Below are 25,011 nucleotides of genomic sequence, written 5' to 3'. Positions count from 1 at the left end.
CTTCACGTTCAGGGAGAAAGGAGAGGGCATTCACACACATTGATGCAGTTTACAAAGTTATTTGTGGTGGCAACAGTCTTTTGTCAGAATAGCCAAACTTCTTCATGTAATTTAACAGTTTTTGTTCTTCACACGCCATCCGCAACAGCTATTAGGTTAACAACAAAGTCATAAAAATTCTAAGGCAAAACATACAGTCACTTCATTTATCTTCTCCCATCACTTTTAGTTCAAAACCACAATTGCTTAGTCCGTCTCCAGCCATACCCCTCATGGGATATCGGAAACACGAATTGGGACTCCGCATTCACTTCATAGCTGTGCTACGCCTCAGGCACACACATACACAGTTATGAAATATACCAAAATTAAAATCAGTTATTCATATTCAATTTCTTATTGTACTTTCCAAGTTCGACACACAGAGTTATGACATATACCAAGGCTAAAATCAGTTATCCATATTCAGTTCCTTATTATACTTTCCAAGTTCAAAACCAAAACAGCACACAATTCTTATAGTGGGGACTCAGAACCCCCGTACCAAAGCCAAGACAGTGGGAACTTTAACTCCTGTCACCAAGCCCCAAGAAACCATGTAGTTTCAATCAGTAAGGCTCTTCGAATTATTCTCAAAGAGTCCCTACGGCACTGCAATTCAAAGTTTCCAAAGGCATACCTTGAGTTCTGGTACACAGTATACCAACTTTGCGTGGGAGGTCTCCCACAACTTTCCAAATGGCAAGACGCAAAAAAAAATCAGTTAAAGAACACCTTTTTAATCCGCAATGGCCCTTGTCTGCTCCCGCTGTGATCCAGATGAGGCTGAGTCCCTCCGAAAAGTCCTGGGGGTACCCAGCAGAGTCTTGGCTCTCCACGGGTACTAAAGCCGAGCAGAGAGGGTCCCATCTGGATGGCCAAATTGATTCAAAGAATGGAGTTTCCAGGCCCCCTTCCCTTGCTTTCTAACACTCCTCACCGAAGTGGGAGGCTAGGTGCGGCTGGGCAAGGATTCCGAGATAATAACTCACTAACAACGGGATAGATGTTATTAAGCAGGTACCCTTTATTAGCAGTGCTGGGTGCGTGGGGCTTTGATCCTCCAAAACCACGCATGCCAAGCAAAAAAAGCTGTGCGTTTTTTCTAGTACAGATCTACAGGACCACGTCACTCGTGAGCCCTCACCGTGATGCAGGTGTGCTCGGAGATGGAGACGGTGTCCTTTGCCAAGGGCAAGTGCCCGGTGGGCTCCCGCGAGCCCCAGAGCCCGGGGCCTGCCCCGGCAGTGGGACGGAGCGGGGAGCGGGGGCCGGTGCAGAGCGGTGCAGTGGCACGGCGGGACGGTGCGGGGAGCGGTGAGAAGCGCGGAGGCGGGGCGGAGCGGTGGCACGGCGGGACGGTGCGGCGAGCGGTGCGGTCTGGAGACGCGACCGGACGCCGCGCGGAGCGGGGCCGGGTCGATGCAGGGGCGGGGCGGAGCGGACCGGGGCGGGGCGCGTTCCCCCGGCGACCGTGGCGCTTCCGGCGGGCGGCGGATGCCGGCGGGGCGCGGGGCCGCAGGAGCAGGTATCGGGAGCGGCGGCGCCGGGGCCCGGCCCGGCCTTCGCGGAAAGGGGAATGGGCACACGTTCCTGCCCCGGCGCGGCGCGGGCGGCGGGTCCTCAGGGGGGTCTGGCGGTCGGGTCCTGGTGATAGGACGAGGGGCAGTGGGTATAAACTGGAGAGGGGCAGATTTAGACTAGACATAAGGAAAATTTCATTCACCATGGGAGTGGTGAGGCACTGGCACAGGTTGCCCAGGGAAGCTGTGGCTGCGCCATTCCTGGAGGTGTTCAAGGCCAGGTTGGATGGGGCCTTGGGCAGCCTGAGCTAGTGGGAGGTGTCCCTGCCCATGGCAGCGGGGTTGGAACTGGATGATCTTTAAGGTCTCTTCCAACCCAAACTATTCTGTGGTTCTGTGATTCTAAAACAAAACTAACGACAATGATAACGACCCTTGTCTTCATGTCACCCAGATTCGTTGAGATTGGCCACTCAGATATGGCCACACCTTAAGGACTCTGGGTGGGATTGGTTTCAACACCCCTGGATTTGCAGCGAGGTTCCAGGAATAAGGTTGCTTGTCGCTTCCTGGAAAAAGTATGAAAATGAAAATATCTCTGTGTGTATGAAGCTCTCTGAAGTCACTGTTGGATAGAAGCACTCTGAGGACCAGTCCCAGGTCTTCTCTGGCACTGTATAAAATGTACCTGCCTTAATAGTTAAATTAAACTGTTAAGTGTAAGTTTCTTTCTTTCAGAGGGCCACAGAGTTTTCCCAAACAACAGCACGGCTGTCCCAAGCAAACTGGTCACGGTGCGCCAGGCGAAGCCCGTCTGGCTGTTGACCCTCCTGGTCTTTCAGGGTAGGGATGCTCTCAGTGGCATCATCAGTCGTGATGTGAGGGAAAGCTTGGACTGGACTTTCTTGGTGAGCCCCAGTACTCGCTCATTCACGCGAGTACTTTGAAGGTCTGCTGCTTTGTAATCGCTCGTTTCCTTTGCGGTGTGCTTGATACTGAGATTATAGCAAAGCATGGGGCTTGATTGGTGTGTGCAGGAAAACACACTTGTGCAAATGAAACAAAACTGGGAGGGGGTGCAAGTAGCAGCAGAGTTGGAAACATAATACATTCACCCCAGAACTGGGATTCCCTTTGACCCAAGCATTACTCATTAATCGAGCAGGGAAAAAGAGAGGCTGCTTGGCTCTTGTATTTCTTTATTGTGTATAAGTAGAGATCCAAGATGTGGTAATACACGCATAGACATATTTTGATGTGTAGATTTACTCCTGAATTAATAGTACATCTGGAAGAAAAACAGGAAAAGGAAACTGCTGGGTAGGTTCAGCATAGAAATAAGGGGTGATAAAGTAGTGAAACTGGAATTGCAGAAAAAATGTCTCTGTGAATGGCAGCTACCAAGAATTCATAGATACAAGTGAACTGTCTTTCCCCTGTCTTGTATAAAGAGTTCCAGGTCAGAATTTGTGTGAAAATTATATTTCAAAGTGCTGAGGTTTCACTCATTCAGCAGAACGTGCTGTTCTATAGCACATCTCTGTTAATCGAGAAAGTAAATTGTCAGTAGATGACAAGTCTTCAGGTCAGCCAGTGTAGGTGCAGAAAACAGATGCTTGGAAAAATGGAAACAATTGGCACTTTAGAGCCTGGCAGTAATTAAATGCTTCTGATGCAAAGTGTGATTCTTTAGTTTTAAAAAGTTTGATAGACTTTTACTTTTTAAATCTAGGCACGTCATTTTCCTTGCCTTATGATTGGCTATGTGGGGTGTATTACTTGCATCCTGTCATGACATTTATCCAAAACAAGTGGGGTTTCTAAATTGTGTTATGCCTGGTGAAATGCTCTTTTTTTGACAATGATTTCACTATTATACTGATACAGGATGGATTTTCTGCTTAATGACAAGTCCTGCTTATGGGTCATTTTTGTGTACACCAGGAAAAATCTTGTGCAGCTGCACTGTCAGGAGGTAAAATGCATACTCTTATACTGAGGATCTCCAGGTAGTTTCTTACATCCTAACTTCACGTCTCTCTTTCTCAGTGCCTGCTCGTGCTGAGGGATTTAGAGAATTATATTTGTCTAAACTGTTCTAGTGTTACCTGATGTAAGACCTCATGCTTTTGTCTTTTGCAGTGTTGAGAAAAGGCTGGGATAATTCTGCAAAAGCCTTTTAGAGCTCTCTGAGAGCTACAGTCTAGTTCTGGCTGTGAGAAACACGTGGAGGCATCTGGGGAGTCTGGTCTGCCTTTCCAAGGGGGAAGGAAGGTTTTGGCAAGGGCACTGTCCACTGGGCTCCTGTACCAGATTGGAACTGTAAGAATCCTAGTAACAACTTCCTTCTTCCACATAGTGCCACATGTGGATAAATTTTATGCTTAAGGGGAAGTCCTCCAGCACTGTCTAATCCCGGTCTGCCTCTGACCAATTGCTGCTAGTTGGCTATGAAACCAAGTCATGATCTGTGTAGAAACAAGCGAGGATGCTTGGTGTCTTGCTGGCCCTATGGCAGTACCATCACTGCTCTGTGGGAAGATTTGGTTTTGGTCCCTAAGCGCTTCAGCACCTTGCTTTGGGGACATTGTTGCTACTGGGTATCCCCAAGAATCTTGCATGAAAGGCATCATGGTAGACAGCAGCAGGAATGTAGGTCCTCTGTCCCCACAAAGCCAGGAAGTCCCTGGGAGGTGGGAGTGCTGAGGGGCTTCCCTGGGGGGGCACGGATGCTTCCTTAGCATGGAGTGCAGGGTTGTGGGGCTGCTGAGCTGCAGCAGGGAATGCTTTAAGCACACTGAGTCATAAGAGTTGGTGCCTGGCGTTACCATAGAAATTGGATCAGCAGCTCGGGGTGGGGAGTCCTTATTCCTTGGCTTTGCTGCTGCGTGGTTCCAGCATGAGCTCATGGTGCAAGGGAGCCTGATTTCTTGCTCCTTGTCCCTTTGAGGTCAGGGGAGGTCAGAGTTCAGGTCTCTGCTTGGCTGTTCTGCTGTCTTGGTGATCCGTTGCCTTTACATGTCTTGCTCCTTCATGCTTCAGGAATCTAACCTCATTTGCTTAGCAACAGCTCCCAGCCGTTCCTCAGCCCCAGAGATGTGAAAACTGGTTGTAAACTGGTAACAGATGAGGGAAGACAGGAAGCAGTAAGCATTGAGTGATCTGGAAGGAGAGGAATACCCAGTTTCCTGTATTCTCAAAATACACGACAAGCTTGGTCATGAGTGTTGCCCTGAGCCTTCTGGTGATCAGTCTCTCAACAGCACTGCTCTCAGAGAGCAAGTTTTGTTCTCTGTGCTCACGTCCAAGTAACTGTTTCATCATCTCCTCTGAATAAATGTACTCATTCAAGCTCTAGGGATTGAAGATGCAAAACATCAATGCTCCTCTCCATTCTGCTAAAGAAAATATCTTCACTCTGAATATAATCTTTCCACACAATGGCGTTGTGCCTCCTCAGGGCATCTTTGAACCTTTTGCTCCCCTCGCAATGCAAAACAAGCACAAGCCTGTCTGAGAAACAGTGCTACAGAGAGTCTTGCTGTTGCAAGGTGTCATTTTGTTTTGCTCTTGGTTTGCTGCCTATTGGCCACTGAATTACTGTCCGTGTGATCTGTGTGGGCGATCCAGATCTATGTACTTTCCAGTGTTTCCTAGCTTATTTCCAGGACACTGATTTTAGAGGATAACAGCTGTCTCCTAGGGATAGTCCCTAAGAATGTGATGGTGCTGTATGCTGTGCTAGCTCAGCCCTGAGTCTGACATATCTACTGTTCCAGGTGAAAGTGACAAATATTTGCAAGCAGTAGCAAACACACTCAGCTGTCTGTTTCTTGGACCTTCCTAATTCCTTGTCTCCTCAGCTTTGTAGCATGCTTGGTGAAAAACATTCTAGTGTTATGGCTTTAAATGAAATAGATGATTCCTTGGTGCTTGCTGTCATCTAGGAGAAAATATTTGCTGGGTTATGCTGAAAAGAGATTAGAGTTGTGTGTGTATTGTTCTCCCTGTCTTACTGGCTCAGCCTATGAAATCCTGTTTTAAGAAGCTGTTCACCTCTGTGTTCGGGTCCCAGCACACTGAAGCACCCACTTCAGTGTTGTTGAGAGCTCTTCTCCTCCCTTGGGGTGGGAAGGGGGAGGGATTTCTGGGAAAGCATCCCGTACTGGGCCAACTGTGGAAACAGCTGGGCTTTGTGCCAGCCCTTAGGAGGGCTGCCGGAGTCCAGAGCTGTCACAGTGAGTGTATCAGGCAGGGGCTGGGGTAGCCTGTTACCTTCCTCAGCATCTTGCTGCTGCTCCTGTTTCAGGAGAGGAACTACTCTGGACAGAGCTGTGGTCAAGTGAAAACTCAAGCTGAGAGGTTTGGTATGGTCTCCTGATGGCCTTTTGATAGCAGGAAAAAATCTGACATATGTTAGTGCTCCTGGCTTGGAGGAGGAGTTCCTGCCTGTGTTAAGCGGAAGGGGAAGTGTGATCTCTGGATAAGTAAAAATAAGGGAGGATTTGGGGAAGATCATTGAGAAACGGAAGAGCCTCTGTGAGAAGGTAAACTTGAGATCTCTCTGTCTCACCTAGCAACCTCTGCAGTCCTTATTCTAGACGCTGCAAAATAAACTGTGGTATTTGGAGACCATGGCTACAGACCCGCTCTCTGAGCTTCAGGATGATCTGAACTTGGATGATACCAACCAGTCCCTCAACCAGCTCAAACTGGCCTCCATAGATGATCAGAGCTGGCCAGCAGATGAAGCCCCTGCTTTTCCAAAATCAGGTAAGTATACTCCTTGTTTGGGGGTTAGGTTTTGGCCAAGAAGGAGTTGTTTGTCCTGCAGAATTTTGGTCATATCTACATATGCAGAGAGCTTCAGCTACATTTGGGAGCTTTGTAGACACATTAGTCTTGCACCACACCCAAATGAATTAGCCCTGCCATTGAGCAGCACTAAAATATACTTTTCTCAGTCCTGTGGCTGGCTGCACTTTGGTGCTAACGATACAGACATGCTGTAAGTCTGTGTGTGTCCACTGTTGTGGTTTCTTGCAGGATGGTTTGGCCTTTCTGAGTGGGAGGGACCAGAGGTCTGAGTTGTTCATCTGAAATCCTGTTCTATGGCCTGCTGCCCAAAGGTGTTAGGGAAATTAGCCCAAGGACATACAGGATGCACCTGCTCTAAAAGCCATGATGGTGCCCTTGGCACTTGAGTTTTGATCTTTGTGAATGTCTGTGACACCTCTGAACAGTCCTTTTTGAGAGGTTGTACAGTCTGAGGGGCACATATGGACCTTGTAGGATTGACAGGTCACTTCTGAAGTCATTGCTGCTCCTGCCTACTCAGAATTTCAAAGGTGGGTTGCCAAGGTGGACAGGTACATATGTTAGTTCCTCCCATATTGAAGAGACTTTTTTTTTTCCCCTCATCCCTCTGTATCTTTTGTACCCCTTGCCAAGCTGCTCCGGATCCCTTCTTCTAATTGCTTGCCCCTTGTGTTTTGTGTAGAGGACTCCAAAGGCTCCCCTGAGCTCATCACTCACCTGCAGTGGGATGATCCGTACTATGATATCGCCAGGCACCACATTGTGGAAGTAGTAGGTAATGGTCTTTCTATTTTCTCCTTTGATGCCTTTGCAGCTGGTCTGGCTAGTGGGGTTGTGGGGCATCTGCTATGTGCCAGGCCCAAGTGGCAATGACAGCTGGCATCAGAAAGAGAAGGAGCACCAAACTTCTTGAGTGTTTGCAATATGTGTTATTTTCCCTTGACTTCTGTTAATCTTGGATCTCTTCTTGGCTCTTACTGTCTTGGTTATTTTATTAGGGGGACTTGGTTGCTTTTGCTGAATGGTTTTAGATGTGGCCCTTGACTATATCCTGAGCACAAGATGTAGTTTTTGCGTGAATAGTGCCACAAAAATTACCTGGTTGTGCAGTACAGCTGCAGGGTCCTCAGCTGACTGAGTATTATCCACAGTAGTCCTGGCAGCTCTCTTATATTCAAATTGCCAGAGCCTGCCATCCTGTCCAGAAACAGTGTTTACAGAAATCTGACACAAGAGAAATGCCCATGTCCCACTGAAAGGAAAGATCTGATCATTCAGGGTCACAAACATTTTATTTTTTTTGTGTGGCTGTCTTATCCATGTTATTTTGATTACACTAACCTTGTAGATTTACTGCAAGAACCTTCATATGAAAGAGATTTGTTTGTACTTTTTAGGTGAGGGAAGGGGAACACAGTTTGTGTTGTGTTCCTGTTTAAAACAAAAAAAAGCGCTTCTTCAACCTATTGTGACTTGATTCACACTTCATCCTTGATTATCTATAGCCACCTCCTACCCCTTTTATTGCCACTTCCCTGTACCTTGTTCCCTGCTTCACGTGTAAATTTTCAGTGAAGCAGAGATGCAAGCTGGAGCCCTGAATCGGGATTGTTCTGCAGCAGGGTTTGACCACAGAGGGAAGATTATCAGGCACTTACCTTGGCAAGACTTCTCCTGACATCATTTCTGAGCTGTCTTCTAGAATGAGCTTGCTTTCTCTGAACATCTCATGTTACATCTTTTGGGCCACAAATTTATAATATCAAACTCAAAACTGTGTTGTCCTTTGTCTTCAGTGGGCCTATGGCTGCTCAGGTTGACAGGCCTAGTGCTTAGCATTGGGCCATTATGCTTTGTACATTTGCCACAAGTGCTTTCATTTGTGAATGTGTTACTACCCTTCCTTTCCATGGGGCTGGAGTATCAGGACTGGGGTTTATAGAGGTCTGCTCCCTCAGCTCCCTACTGCTGAAACTGGGAAGGGACAGATGTGTGGATTCTTCCATTTCAGTGACAATAGCTAGAATATTTGGAATGAGAATGGCAGAGGCAACTGGTGTTTTTGGACTCTGGGAGCTGTTGAGTTAAATGGTACTGTTGTTGCTTCAGAGGGAGCTCCAGACAAAGTACTTAGCACAGAGTTTAGATCAGAGACATTGATAAGACTGGAATGTCTGCCCAAATCAAGGATACACTTTATGTACTGCCTCCTGACATAAGCACCGGTCTTTCTGTGGGAATTCTGTTCCAAGGTAACAGGATATTTTTTTCACAAGCTCTCTGAATGTAGTATGACTCCTGTGGAGGTGTGTCTCAGTGGCTGTTGGAATTCAGCCATTTGACACACCATCTAGGATAGCAAATGGAGAATTATCTAACTTCTTGAAAAAAATTTTGGGGTGGTATGATGGCTGACTGGGAGGTGTACTTACATTGTGAAAGAGATCTCTTCCCCTTTGTGGTTTAAATTTGTGTTCCTAGTGAGCTCTCTGTCCCTATATTGTCTCTGTATAGTGCAGAAGCAGCTCAGAGAAGCTTGTGTTGTTGGCTGCTCTTGGCAAGTTTTCACCGGTAGCTGCTTTGTCTGAAAGCATGTGATGGTCCCACACACAGAATGTGGTGTGATGCCTTTCTTGGGTGAGGAAAAGCGAGTAGCACGGCTCCGGATAGTGGATATTGTGCCACGTAGTTGTCTCATCTCCTAGAAGCAGGATTTATGGAGTTGATTAAAGGGGCAGAGCTGTAATCCAGGCTCTGCAGTGAAGCTGTTTGTTCAGTTTTCTTGGTCAATAATTAGTAACTTGAACGGTTCGGAGAATCAGACAGGGTAAAGTTCTCTCTGCTGTTGTTGGAGGCAAACAACCTGGGGAAAATCTGGGAAAATCCTATTAGATGTAGTCTGGAGAATCAAAATATCTCTGAAGGATTGAAATGGAACTGTTTGGATCTTGGCTCTGCTGACAAGTTGTGCTTGTCAGCACTTTTGAGGTGCAATGAACTCTTGCCGCGCTGAGCCTGATACAAAATAGCTCCACCTTGCTTCTCTTGTAAATACTAGCAAATGGCAGCAGATCAAGGGTAGTTCTATCCGTTCTGCTGGTTTATGAGCTTTCTCTTCCCTGTCCTCTGTTCTGCAAATCAGAACAGAAATTGTATGCCTGCTTTCCCTGAAATATATTCTGGGGTGATGATGCTATTTTGAGACAAAATCAGAAGGCTAGTTCCCATCCCTGGGCGGAACTCCATAATCCCAGGGTTATCCTGTGTGGTGAGAAAAGTAATTGATTCTTGCAGGATGAGTGTACAATGTTAATAACTTATAAAATGCCCTCTTTTGATGACAGAACTTTAGCATGCTTGTTTTCTAATTGACCTTAATTTCTGATTCAGTTCTATGCAAGCTGGGTTTGAGTATCCTAGCTATCTGGCCAAAAGAGGGGAAACAATACTGAAGAACATTTTGCAGAATTTATTAGAAAAATAAGGGATGTGGTTTTGTTTTTCACTTAAGAATAGTGCATCAGCCTCACAAGAGGCTATCCATGGGGCACTGTTTTTTGTCCACTGGAAGGACTAAGCATGTCATTGCTGTCCCCTGTGATGGTGTGTCACAGGAATATGGGAGCAAAAGGCATCCAGACCACAGTTCTGAGGGATTACCATGAAGTGGTTGTGAGTCAGAGTATTTTTAGTTTTGGGGAACCTTCTTTTGGTTCTGGGATTCAGTGCTTTTCTGGGGGAAAGAGATGATGATGATACTCTGCCTGTCCTTTCAGAGCTGCCCTAAAGTGTGTGTTTCTGTTGTGTTTCATGTGGGCTCTGGAGAGATCTGTGCATGGTTGTGCTCTTCTTGACTCTGAGTTCCTCTTTGTGAGCATTATTGCAGAGAAATTCATCTTTACATATGGCTAGAAGTTGGAGTAGAGGCATCTCATTTTCACTGCACAAACCACTTCTGCAAAGTGTGGGTTTTTTTCCTTGCTCACATCATAGTGTTTGGAGTAGCTGCAGGCTTGTGGTTGAAGGCTGTTGAGGAACTATCCCAAATTTCTGTTAGATATAAGAGTTTTTGTATCTTTCTGCTAATTCTTATATGGTGAAGGTGCTGCTTCTATCTCCTTGGGGAATGAGGGAGGCTAATGTGACATAATCTTGGCCTTTACTTTCAGCAGAGGCTGAATTGCGAGGATATGGCAGATAGTTAATAACAGTCTGAAGGAGGTCTCTGGAGACAGCAGTTCCTACTTGGAAACCTGGGGCTGTGCGGGAAGAGCAGGGCTCTTGACAGCTCTGGCAACATGTTCCTTACTCATTCTTCTGCCCAGTCTGAAGTACTGGTCTTGCCTTTGTCGTCAATATGCAAACCTCTAGCTATGACTTGCATGAGCATTCCCAGCTTACACAGGAACTGGCTTTCTTCCTTTTGGGATAACAAAACTGGGGCTTAACATAGGATTAGTGTATGCCTTTTCTGGTTCTGTGGAGGCTAGAAGTTTGTGTAGCAGTTGTCAAGAGAGTGTCCATCACTATTTACTTCAGCTGTACAGTCCCTGTGCAGTGACTTCCAAGCTTTACTGAAGCTCAAGGCATGTTTCTGCTAGTTTTTGTAGGAAATCTGCTGCATCACACCATTAATTGGCAGTCCGCAAGGCTGACATCGCAGGCAAGGCATGATGCTGATGTGCGTTAGACCTGCAGTTGAAGTGGGAAAGCAAGATGGAGAGCAGGAAATGCACCTTCTTGCATGTTACTAGATTGGAACTGCAGTTTCAACAGTGAATCTTTTTCAGTGGAGAATCTGGTACCAAACCTACCTGAAAGACGTTGTGGCTGGCTGTTGGCTGCAGGTGCCAGAGTTGTAACTAGTGCTGATGATTTGCTGCTACTGTCAGTGATTGATGTGGGGAAATAAAATCAGTCTTTGAGCACTACTAGCTGTCATTTTACTAAGCAGGAAAAGGTAGAAGTTGCAGACAGAACTTGTGTTGGAAGTGTGTTGCAGTGTGTCTTTGATGGCTAATGGGATCAGCAAAGGCCACCGGAATCCTTTTAAATTGTGTTTCAGACCCTTTCACAGGAATTTTTAAGCTGGTGAGGACACTGAAGAGGAATGAAGTTACAATTGTTTTTCTGCAGTAACCTAAATCTACCTTTTAACACTAAGGCATTTCTTGAGTATAAGCCTGTGTTCCTCTACTTCACTTAGACTAGACATTAGGAAGAATTTCTTCACCATGAGAGTGGTGAGACACTGGAACAGGTTGCCCAGGGAAGCTGTGGCTGCCCCATCCCTGGAGGTGTTCAAGGCCAGGTTGGTTGGGGCCTTGGGCAACCTGGCGTAGAGGGAGGTGTCCCTGCCCATGGCAGGGGGGCTGGAACTAGATGATCTTTAAGGTCCCTTCCAACCCTAACTATTCTGTGATTTTATATTGAGGGTACTTTTCACTTCCAGTATGATACATTATTATTATTGACTCCATTAATGTGGGCTGCCTGCATTTCTTCTGCTTTTGGATGTATTACAGTTTCTGACTTTTTTTTTTTTTTTTTTAAGAAAAGGAGTATTTGTCCGATACATAGTTATGAGCTGCTTCTGTTGAATTGAACCCATCCAAAGCAAGCCCAGCTTGCACACCATGTTTTGACATGCAAGATCATTGGATTGGAGAATTTGTGAGGGCTTCTAAGTTTCTAAAGGAGACCAAGGGAATGGATGATTTCTTTCTGGAGCCTTGCTCTGCTCAACCTCCTGTCTTGATAGGCTCATGTGGATGTGTTGAGTATATAGCCGTAAGAGTGATGGAAAGGGGCTGGATATGGCAATAAATGCCTTTGTAGACCCCTTCCTGCCCCAAGAAACCTTTTTTCTTTGTTTCTAATTGGCAGTTTATTTTTTTAATTCAGACTTTACTAAACTTTTTTTAAAGCTAAGGGTGTGTTGAAGATCTAAATTGTCCCCATCTTCAGTTTATTAGTGAAATTTAGCTTCTTGCATAGCAGTCTGTTGGGTGTGTTATTGAAGTGATATGATGCCATTGTCTATACCCTTCTGAAGTTGTTCAGAGGACCTTGACATACAGAGTTAATTGCATCTAACCCTCTTAAAAGCGGCAGTATGACAATTGCCATTTTGTGGTAGGGGAGGTGTAACACTCAGGGCCAGAAATTTAACTGTGATTTTACAGAATTAGTTGCAAGTTCAAGAAAGAGACTCAGGAATCACGGGTTGCTGTTACTGCCTCTAATTGTTAAGATAAGGTTGCTTTGGAGAGGAGCATGGGGAAAGATGAAATAGAAGAAACTTGACTGCTGCAAGACAGCAACTCAATGCATCCCAGCATCAATCTGGCTGACTCTGAGACTTTATACTCAATATTTCTTTCTGGGAAAGGGTGCGAAGCTTGGCTTGCTGTAACTTTGTTTCTGTTCCTCCAGACCAGGGTGCACTTGATGAGGCCCAACCAGGTAGGTAGATTTTTTGTGGTACTAATATTTGGTATTGTAGATCATGGTATTCCTTTAGCATGACCGTGGCCTGGAGCTGGACTGTCTCAGGGGAGCCCAAACTTTGCTCAGCCTTAGGCCACACTGGCAACTTTTCAGGAGTCCAGAGACTGCACAAAATTGTCATCTGAGGGCTGCTCTTCTGCCTCGAGCACAGCAGAATCATCTGAGCCAAATTTGGTGTGTGGGCTTTACTTTGGGCACTGAGGGGCTCTTGGGTTTCAGTGTAAGTAAAACCTGTTGCTCTTCTGTTGTGGTGGTGGTCTGCTTGGACCGATTTGGCTTGAACTCAGATTTACCATGTTGTCGTATGTGCTTTGGAAGTTCATCCTAGGATTGCTTCCTATCCCTTCATACGATCTGCTGCTGCTCTTACATGCTAAGCAGCTGGTGCTTAAATGGGGTTCTCTAGGTGAAAGCAACTGTTACCTTATTTCTACTGTATTTGGCTGCAGGATTGTTGTGATTTTGTAACTTGTTCCTTATTCCAGCCTAAAGCTGTGCTAGACTGCTCTGTGCTTGCTGAGCATTCGTTAATACTCTCTTGACTTAAGTCCCAAGCCTTAAGAATTTGACTGGTGGTGCTTTCACACTTCTCAGTGTAGGTTAAACCCTCTTTTTGTCTGAAAATGTTTTTGCTCTTTCTGAACAGCAGGCCAAGACCTTCGCACAGTCCACGGAAATGCTGATCCTCACTGCCTCATTACGTGGGCCCTTCTCCCCCATTTGCCATACTCTCGGGCATCCTCTCATCTTGCATTCTTTAACCTGACCCTCTAGTATATTTTGTATCAGAGCTGTAGTCGCATGGTAAGGCTTTATGATCATGGCAGTGTTTGGATATTGGGAATATGTAAGTGGAAGATACCATGTATTAAAACATTATGTAGTGGTGTCCTTTCCTTGACACTGAACTCTGCTACCTTTTTTACTTGTAACACTAGCTTTTAGTGGCAAACTTTATCTGTCTACATTCTCTCAGTAATACAGTGCCAGGATATTCCCATTCGAATCTTTCATCGAGGTGGGCCCTCAGCTGAGGGTGCCTGATGAACGTAGGAACGAGCAGGGTCCCTGGACTGCAGTTCTACTGCCAAAGGGTAGTATGACAGCCTCAGGTCATGGCATAAGGGGTAATGGATATATTTCAAGAGAAATACCTAGAAACACATAGCAGGATTTGCAAGTCAAGCAAAACATGTATTTTCCATGTTTGCTCTACAGATTGAGTTCAAGAGAGAGTCCTTGATAAGAATTTCTGCTCTGATACATTTTGTTGCAGTAGGTTTCAGTCTGAAACATTAGTCTCAGTGTTTAAAGTTCATCCATTTTAGGAGTATGGTGCTGTGCCATACTTGGCTGGCATGGAACCACAGCAGTGATGTGCTGTGGTCCTTGTCTCAGAAGTGCACTGGAAACACTATTATTTGGGTGAGAGGAAAAACTGAGTTTTAATCTTAAAAGCAGCATAACAATGTTAAAGAGAATTTGCATGTCCATCAGTGCTACAAGTTATTATCTCTTTAGATGAGGAGTTGTCTTGACTGGAGAGGGTTTGTGTATTGGCTACTGGCTTGCTCTTTGTTAAAAGAAAATATATCTGAATTACATCCTATAGGGAGGTAATTTAATTTCAGTGTAGGCTGAACATACTTTTTATGTGTGAACTTACTCATAAAGGTCTGCACACTGTTGGGGTGCTTTGTGAGTACTGATGGTATGTAATTGCTTCTTTATTGGTTTGTTGTTAACTGCTGAGCATTGCTCATCTCATAAAAGTAGGAGACAGCCTGAGAAGCTAAGTGATTACTTTATGGTAATTGTGTTCAGTGGAAACTTTAGCTATTTGCAATTGCAAATAAGGAGTGGATGCCTAGATACGTAAGATTAATATTGCAAACAGGAAAGCAAACAATACAATGGATGGAGCTTCTGGGAAAGATCAAACACAGTAAGAATCTGTTTGGTCGGAGGCAGAGAGGCCACTTACAGGCAGTTTCCTTGACAGATAAGAATGTGTGGAATGGACTTTAGGTTCTTGTTTATAAATTGGAACAACTGGTTGTTGAGCTTTGAAGCTGAATTTTTAATTTTTTCATGTCTGGAGGAACAAGACTGATCTGATATATGTCAGGTGAAAACAAGATTGGCAGTTGCTTGTTTTGAAAGTGTTTGTGTTGAAAGAGTGAGCTCAGTGTGAAGAAACTGGAATGAAACCCAGAACTTGGTAATGGGCATGCTTGTTCCTGTGTAGGTCTCATGTATAAATTCATTATGATTTGAAAGGCAAAATGAGCCACTCCTTTTTCAGTCACCCAGGGCATTATAGATGATCTGTTGGTGTTCTTGGCCTTGGAAATTATGCAGGGGAAGCATGGTGCTATCTCCTCTTTGGCAGAATCATTGATTGTCCATTTTTTTCTTTGCCAGTGATCCCAGACCTTTTCACCAAGGCTATGTAAGGAATGATATTCTAGACTTTGCATAGACCCTGTCGTAGGCTTTTATGTCATTCCAAAGGAAGGTGTTAAGCTATGTGGTTCTTGACCTGTGAACTGCAGTTCTTCACAACCAAGGCCTGCCTTGATCAAGCTTGCAGTCTCCTTATGGCTCTCAGACCATCCACTCTGTTGTGAAACACAGCCTCTCTGTTAACTGAAGATAACAACTGTTCTGACTTACGCACAGAGCTGTAATCTACAAAGATCTGCAGTCTTTCTGACTATTCTCTTTCATCACTACAAAAGTCGACAGATTCTCAGATGCTACCATCTCCCTGCTGCTCAGTGTAGCCAGGACCTTTTATCTTCCAGATGGAGACATATGAGTGGCTCAGGATCATTGGGAAGACCCACAATATGGCATATACCCTGCCCAGGATGTTGTAGCCTGCACCTTTGTTTTATAGATAGCTTAGGTGCATTAGACCCAGCCTTAAAGCTCATAGCAAGCTACCAAGAAACTGAGCTAGGCAGAGAGTGGGCTACCATGGGATATGCAATGTGATGTTGGTCTTGTGGCTTGGCTGTGACTGTATCTGGTTGTTCCAGACGAGCCTCTCCTAGTCCTGCATTCTGGGTCATGCATTCTTCCTAATTACCGCTTACCTCCGCATGTGTATGTCAATGTGATGGCCTATGCCACCCCTTTCCTGATCTGTACCCAGTGCTGCCTCAGTGTCCCTAGCTTTTGTAGAGGTTCTGGCTTGTGTGCATCAGCAAATTCTGTCTCTTGTGTTGTCTGGTGAGTGACTCGAAAATCGGACTTGCAAGGGAAAAATAGATGTGAACAAGTAGCAAGAGAATTTCTTCTGGATGGGATGGCAGTAAAAGAGGTTAGTGACGTCTTAATGTCATGGCTGGTGTATGTGGGTTCTCTGGCTGCCATTTGCAGCATCAGGTGGTCATCTGTTACTCACAGGCATCGCTCCCAGAAACCTCAGATTTGCTGTTGTGGGGTTCCATTTGAATTGCTGCACGACAAGTGTAAACAAGCCGGTAGTTGAGGGCCAGAGCCACTTGCAAAGGTGAGAAGGTGGCTGCATGCTCTGAATGTTGTGAATCAGTGTGGGGAAAAGATTATTTCTCAAGAGGAATGATGTATTGCAGGACTGTCCTGCATTAGTAGCAATCCTTGCTGCTTTTCTCTGCTGTGGTCTGTTAGGGATGGTTGTGCCATAGGGAAAAAGAAAGAGGGTGTTGTTGAATATGACCTCAGTAGCCCCTTCCAGTGCTCCATACTCCTTTTGCTTGACAAAAAAACAACTTTTGGAACAGGGTGAGTAGCAAGAAAGATGGGAAGACTAACCCTTCATGCTGAAAGAATAATTTCATCTCCATGGGTGCTAAAAAGCAAGTAATCCTGATGGAAATGAACTGGGTGTTGTGTCTGGGAGAGAACTAGAATTTCCCTCGAAATCCATATGGCCAAAGGTTTTGTGACCTGGTTCTTACTATCTAAATCTCTCAATTCCCTCTGCTAAGCTTGTCCATGCCTATCTACTTAGGTTTTGGTTTTGGGGCTAAGATCTCTGCTGGCAGAAGTCCACTGATGTGTGAAGACTTGCTTTGAGGAGAACTTGGCTTGTTGTCTCTGAAGCCTCAACTGGTGCCTGGGAATGTCTTCCCTGAGACAGGTTATTTGGCTACAGTGTGATGTGTACTGTTTTCTGCTAGGTTTTTACATAGAATGCTTTGTTGTGCCACATTTTGCAACAGCTTTCAGATAACTCTGTGGATGGAAAATCTAGGAAGCAGTGAACAACTTGTTCTGCAGTCCGCCTGGAGAATCCAGTAGCCCCATCTGGTCCATCTGGAGAAGAGGCTTATGATGCTTGCTTCTCATCTCTGGAATGTGGCTGGGACTGCCCTCTTTTTAGGAATTTCTTGGTTTTCAGGATATGAAATGGCTCTGTTCTATGTGCAGGACTAAGCATCAGATGAAGCAAGAAACAGGTGCACCAGCCCACAAGCAGTTAGGCTGGGACTGTGTGCAGGGTGGATTGTGCCTGTGAGGGGCAGTTTTCCTTGTGCCTCCCTGGGCACACATGCGTCAGGAGCAGTGCCCAGGGGCAGCATTGTAAGATGAGTGCTCTGAGCACTTTGCTGTGGGCTAGAGGCCTCCATCCCTATGTACCACAAGGTATCCTGGCTTCCAGTCCTTTGTCTTTCAAGGGTGAAGCATGGACTCTGTTCTGCATTCATATGGTTGGCTTGCCAGTCCCTTGATGTTGAGGTTTCTGCTTCTATAGTAGGCATGTGATAGCTGCTGAAAATCAGGTTTAGCTTTGCTGGCAGCTGTGGTAATCCAGACTTCTGCCTTGTTGTGATGGTTTCCTGATCTCTGTTTACCCCTTGCTGCCAAGAACACAATGTAGTTCTTTAACTCCCTGTAATCTCTGGTATTTTATCTGCAGGTGATGACAAATATGGAAGGAAAGTAATTTTGTTCAGTGCCTGCCGGATGCCCCCGAGCCATCAACTTGATCACGTGAAACTGCTGCGGTGAGTAGTGTCTTAGGAGGTTGCTGTTAACTTCTGAAGCCTGACATAATTCCCAAGTGCTGGGTTCCTGGAGCCAGATTTATCTACAGTAGCTTATTTAGCTGGACATGTCCTCCCAAAGTGCCTAGCTCTGTTGCTGGGGATGCACATCCTCTGTCATGGCAAACAAAAATGAGGCCCAAAGGGTGGAAGAGCCTCTCTGTGGCAGAGCATGAAGTGAGCTTAGCATTTGTCTCTTCTCAGGTACCTGAAATTCACACTGGACCAGTATGTGGAGAGTGATTACACACTAGTGTACCTGCACCATGGCCTGACCAGTGAGAACAAGCCATCCTTGAGCTGGCTGCGAGATGCCTACAGGGAATTTGATCGCAAGTGAGTAAGGCTGCATCTAGCAAGGATACATGCTACACAACATGCTGTTGTGTAGCGTAACAGAGAAGATCTTTCCTCAGGCCCCCATGTAGCTCAGCGATTATCAGTTGCTGTCACTTACTTCTGCTGCTTATTGTGGTAGGTTGTTGTTTAATGCAGGCCGAATCATGGGATAAACAGCTTCTTCTGTAGTTACATCCTTTAGGCCAACAAGCAAGCAGCAAAACCAGAACCCAATGCAAGTATGTCAGCTCCATGGTATAACTGTTGCTTCCTGGAAAGGCTGCTCACTGCTTCTCAGTGAATCTCGGAACACAGGAAAGTGTGCCCTTAGGCTGCTGAGTGGCCTGACACAGCCACAAAGCATGGGAGAGCAGAGGCCATGGGTGCTGGGGGGTGGTGAGTTTCAGTGCAAAAGGAATGAAGCACGTCTTTAATCTTGTGGAAAGGTTGGTTCCTCTGCTTAAAGTGCAGTTTTTCCTTACTTAGCTTCTCTTGGCAGGTACAAGAAGAACATCAAAGCCCTGTATATTGTGCACCCAACCATGTTCATCAAGACTCTGCTAATTCTCTTCAAGCCTTTGATCAGGTAAGAAGGACTACAGAAGGCTCAACCACATCCTCACACTGCAGAGGAGTAAAGAGGCATTTTCAGTGGAGCACAAGATGAGTGCAGGCTGCTGAGCCTACCCCTATGCTATCTCCTCCAGTTTCTGAGCTCAGAAATATTCAGACACAAGAAGTACTGCTTTGGGAACCCACAGAGTTTGCAGCTCTGTACTGCTCCCTTTCTATCCAGCCAAGTAGAAGCAAAGCATTGCAGACTCTGCTAATAATAAAAAAGGGAATGAGAGTATCAGTCCAAATTATATTTAATTCACTGTGTTGATGCTGAAATCTTAACTCTGTAAAACAATTGAAAATAAAGCTTTCTGCAGCATACTGAACTTAGGAAGGAGACATCTGATGTTTTAGGGAGTGTGCTGCTGCTGCCTGGGCTTCTAATGTGACTTGGAAAGTCTTGGCATTTCCTAGTAAAAAATTATATATAGAGAGAGTTGGAGAGTTATATGGGTGTCATCTCTGCTGCTCATGTGTCTGTGTCCTTTTGCCTCATTGATGTCTCTTGCAAACCCCTGTTCTCCTTGCCTGTAAGAAGTCTGTTCTGATATTGGATTTCCTGATTCCTCACTTACCTACTTTTCTCTTGTTTTCCAGCTTTAAGTTTGGACGAAAGATTTTTTATGTGAACCTCCTTAGTGAGCTGGAGGAGTATGTGAAGCTGGAACAGTTGGGAATCCCAAGCCAAGTGCTGAAGTGAGAATGCTGCTGTCTGCCATTTGCTTGGGACACTGTGAGAGGGGACTTTTCTGGAGGAATGGCAAGGAGAGGAAGAGATTGTTCCACTTAGGCAATGGTTTTAGAGGGAGTGGTGATAAATTGCCTTAAAGACTATTGTTTCTCTCTGTGCTCCTTCCTGTATGTCCTTGACCTGAGTGCTCAGTTCTGCCCTTGAGTTAAAAATTCTCTTCCAGTTCTGCTTCTTCCACTCACCTCTCAGGGGCTTTCTGCAAGCTGCTGACCTTAACACTGACCTGGAGCTCACATTTACAGTGTCTGGGCACCGGTTTTGCTCACCCTGCACAGTTCAGTTTGCCTTTGGGGCTTCCCAAAGTTGCGGCAATCTCAGTCCTACCAGATTGATTACCTGCCCCTTACACACATACACAACTGTCTCGTAATCAGTGTTGTCCTGGCTTCCTGCCCATGCTGTCTGACTCCTCAGCTACTGCAGTTCCTGATTCCAGACAGATATTCCTTTCTCCCTGCTTTTTTCTGGCAACCAGATGTTTGCTGTTATGTGCCCAGATGTGTGCACTTATTGCATGTGCAGTGCTGGGTTCATGCTTTTTCTGTGAGGTGAAGTGGCTTTTTACTAGTCTGTGTTTTGCCACAGGTATGATGAATATCTGAGATCCCTGCAGAAGCCTTCACAAGTGCCCCAGAAACCAACACCACCACGCCCACCACTGCCAAACCAGCAATTTGGAGTCTCACTACAGCAGTGAGTATCTCTGGATTGTGTTGCTTTTGCCCTGACTCGCTTGATAGGAGGACAATATATTAATAACAGCAGCAAAAGTGGCTGTAAAATTTTGGCGTTTCAGACTTCCTGTGAAGCTTTCATTATTCTTCTGAGGAATTCTCTGCTCATGTCCAGATCCTGACTGACTCAGTTCAGTTCCACCCTCTTGATTCCCCAGCTAGAATTATATCTAAATTAGGATCGAATTGTTTCTGCAGCTAAGGATCACTAAGAGAGAATCAAAATAAAGGCCAGGGGGACAGCTTTATGCCACTAGAAACTTCCTTTATGCAAAGGAAGTCATTAGGAGAATATCAAGGTGTCTTTAGGGTTATACTGTTTTGATTGAGCAGTGCTGCAGATCCATTTCTTAGTTTTTTCCGTATCATAGATTCTATTTTAAGAGCACTTCTGTTCAGCCTTGTACTGATCGCCATGCTCCATTCCTGCACGGTGACACAGGCAAACACAGATACTGACAAGGGCTAGTGATACTGGCTAAGTGTTGAAGGTATTTTTAACTTTGAATGTGATTTTGCCTCCCTGGGGAATGAGGAGGAGCATATACTGTGTGGCTAGACAGATTCTTTGAAGCAATCTGGGAACACAGTCCCCAGCTTCAACACAACATTTCCAAATGTAACCCTTGTGGTGCTGTGTGCCTGAGATTGTTACAATCCTGAGAGGAGTGAACAGCTCCATTCTGTCAGGTGATATGGACAGTCCAATCTGAGGGTGGCTGTGAATACCTTGGTATCACTGAGCCTTCCCTGACAGCAATTGGGTTGATGCATCGTCTGTTACCGGATATATATTTTATATATATTTCTCTCATGTGTCAGTTTCTTTCTGCCCTTGCTCCTATGGGAAAGGAAAAAGAAAGTCTAATCTTTTTCACCTGATTCATAACTAGCAGCTTTGCCTTCTGGGAGCCCCTTTGCCCTAGTATCTAGAGGCTATGGTTTTTACAGAAGATAGAGGACTATTCCTATGGTGTAGTAATGAGCTCATGTTTGCTTTAGTGAATGTTGTAGCATGATGGGTGAAGAGGAGAGAAGGCTGGAATAACAGCTGAATCAAGACCTGGGACAGCACAATCCGATGTGGTAGAGCTTATGTGGGCAACTTTTAAGACTTGGGGGCTGCATGTGGGATAGGGAGGATCCGTCATTTGTAACCTTCTGTCTCTTACTGCAGTCTCAGGGAGAAGAGCCCTGATCAGTCTCCTGTTCCTGTGGTGGTCAGAGAGACCATTGCTTATTTGCGGGAGCATGGTAAGTGTTCAGGGGAAGCTGCAGCCTCTCTTAATTCCATGGCAGTGGCCTCTTCTCCAGCCAAGTTCCCATCCAGAGTGTAGAAACATACTGAAGAATAGCAGTTTAGCATAAGATGTAAAGGCCTGAGGAAGGTGAGTTAACATTCAAAAGAGATTGTTCAGGGCTTAGGAGACCTCCTTCTTCCAGTCGTCCATAATCCCACTTGTATCAAAATGTTCCTTCTGTCCTTTGCCTGGTAGTGGAAGCGGAAAGAACTGCCATACTCTAAAAAAGGGACTCACTGACTTCTGTCTGAATGCCCCAGAGCATGGATTTATGATTGTTAAGGCCAGCATTTTTTAGAGAGCCTCTCTCATGGCTGATCTTCTCCATCAGAAGCCAGGGAAAGTCATGGAACAGGTGATCTTGAGTGCTATCATGAAGCACATGGAAGAGAACCGGGTGATCAGGCCCAGTCAACACGGGTTCACGAAAGCCAGGTCTTGCCAGACCTGATGGCCTTCTGTGACAAAGTGACTCACCTGCTGGATGAGGGAGAGGCTGTGGATGTAGTCTTCTTGGACTTCGGTAGAGCCTTTGACACAGTTTCACACAGCATTCTGCTTCAGAAACTGTCAGCTTCTGGCCTGGACAGGCGCACACTCTCCTGGGTTGAAAACTGGTTGGATGGCCGGGCCCAGAGAGTGGTGGTAAATGGAGTTAACTCCAGCTGGAGGCCAGTTACAAGTGGTGTCCCCCAGGGCTCAGTGCTGGGTCCAGCCCTGTTCAATGTCTTTATCAATGACCTGGATGAGGGGATCGAATGCACCCTAAGTAAGTTTGCGGATGACACTAAGCTGGGTGGAAGTGTCGATCTGCTTGAGGGTAGGGAGGCTCTTCAAAGGGATCTGAACAGGCTGGACCGCTGGGCTGAGACCAATGGCATGAGGTTTAACAAGGCCAAATGCTGCTTCCTGCACTTGGGGCACAACAACCCTGCGCAGTGCTACAGACTAGGGGAAGAGTGGCTAGAAAGCTGCACAGAGAAGAAGGACCTGAGGGTGTTGATTGACAGCCAACTGAACATGAGCCAGCAGTGTGCCCAGGTGGCCAAGGCGGCCAATGGCATCTTGGCTTGTATGAGAAATGGCGTGACCAGCAGGTCCAGGGAGGTTATTCTGCCTCTGTACTCGGCACTGGTGAGACCGCACCTTGAATACTGTGTTCAGTTCTGGGCCCCTCACCACAAGAAGGATGTTGAGGCTCTGGAGCGTGTCCAGAGAAGAGCAATGAAGCTGGTGAGGGGGCTGGAGAACAAGTCTTATGAGGAGCGGCTGAGAGAGCTGGGGTTGTTTAGCCTGGAGAAGAAGAAGCTGAGGGGAGCTCAGCTCTCTGCAACTACCTGAAAGGAGGTTGTAGAGACAAGGGAGCTGGCCTCTTCTCCCAAGTGACAGGGGACAGGACAGGAGGGAATGGCCTCAAGCTCCACCAGGGGAGGTTCAGGCTGGACATCAGGAAAAAAATTTTCACAGGAAGGGTCATTGGGCACTGGAACAGGCTGCCCAGGGAGGTGGTTGAGTCACCTTCACTGGAGGTGTTTAAAGGACGGGTGGATGTGCGGCTGAGGGGCATGGTTTAGGGATTGTTAGGAATGGTTGGACTCAATAATCCAGTAGGTCCTTTCCTACCTAGTGATTCTATGATTCTATGATCTGCTTTCACTTTACAGCTCTTACTAAAGAGGGGATTTTCCGGAGATCAGCAAATACACAAGTTGTCAGGGAGGTCCAGCAAAAATACAACATGGGTAAGTGCCCAAGCTCATCAGAGAGCCTCTCATTCCTTAACTACTCCTGTCTAACTGGAACTCTGTTGAAACTAGTCCATCATGGCTTCTTTCCTTCTCTGATAGGCCTCTAGGTGAGGCCTCATTTGGGTATGACCTAAGTTGCGAGAAACATCTGACACTTCTACTGTGTGGAAAGTAAATTCCTTCCCACTCACATTCCCCTAGCTGCCATTTTCCTTCCTGAAAATTTCCGCATTTCATGTGGTGGGATATACCATCTTAGTCTGGCTGTACTGGAGGGACTGAAGATGACCAGGAAGAAACTTAGTCATCATTTTCATTTGATAACTTTAAAGATGTAGTGTTGGACTCAGCAGTGCTTTACATATACTTGTAACAGATGAGACACATTTTTCCACTCTGCTAGAACATGTGGTACTTCAGTACCTTCTCTGTGTTCTTTAAAATACTTCTTTTGTAGTTCTGGGCTCTGACCATCATGTCCCATTCTTTGTCTGGAGGAGGTGCTGCTTTGGCCAGTGAGCACTGAGTCTCTGCTCTGCTTTCGTAGGTGTGCCTGTAGATTTCCAAGAGTATGAAGAAATCCATCTCCCTGCTGTGATTCTCAAGACCTTCTTGAGAGAGCTACCTGAGCCCCTCCTCACTTTTGATCTCTACAACCATGTTGTCAACTTCCAGAGTGAGTTGTTACAAGAATGTGCTACTCCCTGAATTGTTGCATTGACCAAGGGCAAAGATATCTTCAGGAGGAAGCAGTCCTGCATCGGATACCCTGTGATTACAAACAAGGCTTTCATCAGGGTAGGTGCTGAGGATTCCTTATAGACCTGCTTGTCCTGTTTCTCTTGATTTTCAGGTGTGGAGGAGGAGAGTCGTGTGGATGTTTATCGCAAAGTACTCCAGACTCTGCCAGAGGAAAATTACGAAGTGCTCCGTTTACTGACAACCTTTTTGGTGCAGGTGAGCTGCTCTTAAAGGTGGGCGGTTGTATTATAGTTCAGTTGGTAGTGCCTTGCCTCGGCTTTTTGACTACCTGCTCCCTCTTTTCCTTTGAGAGGAAATGAGTCTTAAGCTAGAAACCACCTTTCTTTACCGTATGTCCTTCTTATATAGAGATCAAGAATTATTATGATGAACTAATGATTATGACTGCCTAAGCAGTTGCATCTCATAATGCTGAGAGGTGTGGGCAGGCATTAAGCCTGTGTGGTCTGTACCAGGAAGGCTGAAGGCTCCTCAGGCTGAAGGTACAATTGCAAAATACTTTGAGTAGAAGATTAGCCTAGAAGAGGGATCTCAGATCCACCCTACAGAACTTTCTGCTGCCAAAGAAGCCACTGCAAAGCTGTTGTAGCAGGAGGGAAGATCACTTTGTTTTGAGCAGTGGTCTGAATGGTAGAGATATTGGCTGACAGTGCTCTTTAGTCCTATTGTTATCATATGGCTCGGTGGTTAAGCCATAGTGGCAAATTGCAAAGTATTGCTCCTCACCTCCTGAATGCTGCATGTCATGCGTGTTCCTCCAGCCTTCTTTTGACATTGGGCCTTCGGCTTCTCTCCTCTCATTTGCCCTTGGTAGTCGGTAAGCTCTGGCTTT

The 25,011-nt window shown here is 45.8% G+C and overlaps 1 protein-coding gene across 5 annotated transcripts in view; it reads left to right on the top strand.

Annotated features, from left to right (window-relative positions):
• The first annotated feature begins 1,478 nt into the window (after positions 1-1,478).
• The window catches only part of ARHGAP1 (Rho GTPase activating protein 1), a 29,302-nt gene continuing 5,769 nt past the window's right edge, over positions 1,479-25,011 (top strand). Inside the window, exons 1-13 of one of the 5 annotated variants that reach the window (XM_054067705.1) lie at positions 1,479-1,567; positions 6,152-6,335; positions 7,063-7,155; positions 12,816-12,845; positions 17,800-17,887; positions 18,131-18,262; positions 18,765-18,851; positions 19,481-19,579; positions 20,220-20,327; positions 21,546-21,622; positions 23,334-23,411; positions 23,965-24,093; positions 24,271-24,374. In XM_054067705.1, coding sequence (XP_053923680.1) covers positions 6,197-6,335; positions 7,063-7,155; positions 12,816-12,845; positions 17,800-17,887; positions 18,131-18,262; positions 18,765-18,851; positions 19,481-19,579; positions 20,220-20,327; positions 21,546-21,622; positions 23,334-23,411; positions 23,965-24,093; positions 24,271-24,374 — 1,164 coding nt within the window. In that variant the 5' untranslated portion in view covers positions 1,479-1,567; positions 6,152-6,196. Of the gene's footprint in view, positions 1,568-3,866; positions 3,885-5,911; positions 5,930-5,985; positions 6,336-7,062; positions 7,156-12,815; positions 12,846-17,799; positions 17,888-18,130; positions 18,263-18,764; positions 18,852-19,480; positions 19,580-20,219; positions 20,328-21,545; positions 21,623-23,333; positions 23,412-23,964; positions 24,094-24,270; positions 24,375-25,011 lie in introns of those variants that run through there. The other 4 variants (XM_054067706.1, XM_054067707.1, XM_054067708.1 and 1 more) reach the window with 4 other exon arrangements.

This window comes from Cuculus canorus, chromosome 5 (genome assembly GCF_017976375.1).
Source record: "Cuculus canorus isolate bCucCan1 chromosome 5, bCucCan1.pri, whole genome shotgun sequence".
NCBI classification, from domain to species: Eukaryota; Metazoa; Chordata; class Aves; order Cuculiformes; family Cuculidae; genus Cuculus; species Cuculus canorus.
The sequence above is the reverse complement of the archived record's forward strand: the minus strand, read 5'-3'. Positions and strand labels throughout refer to the sequence as shown.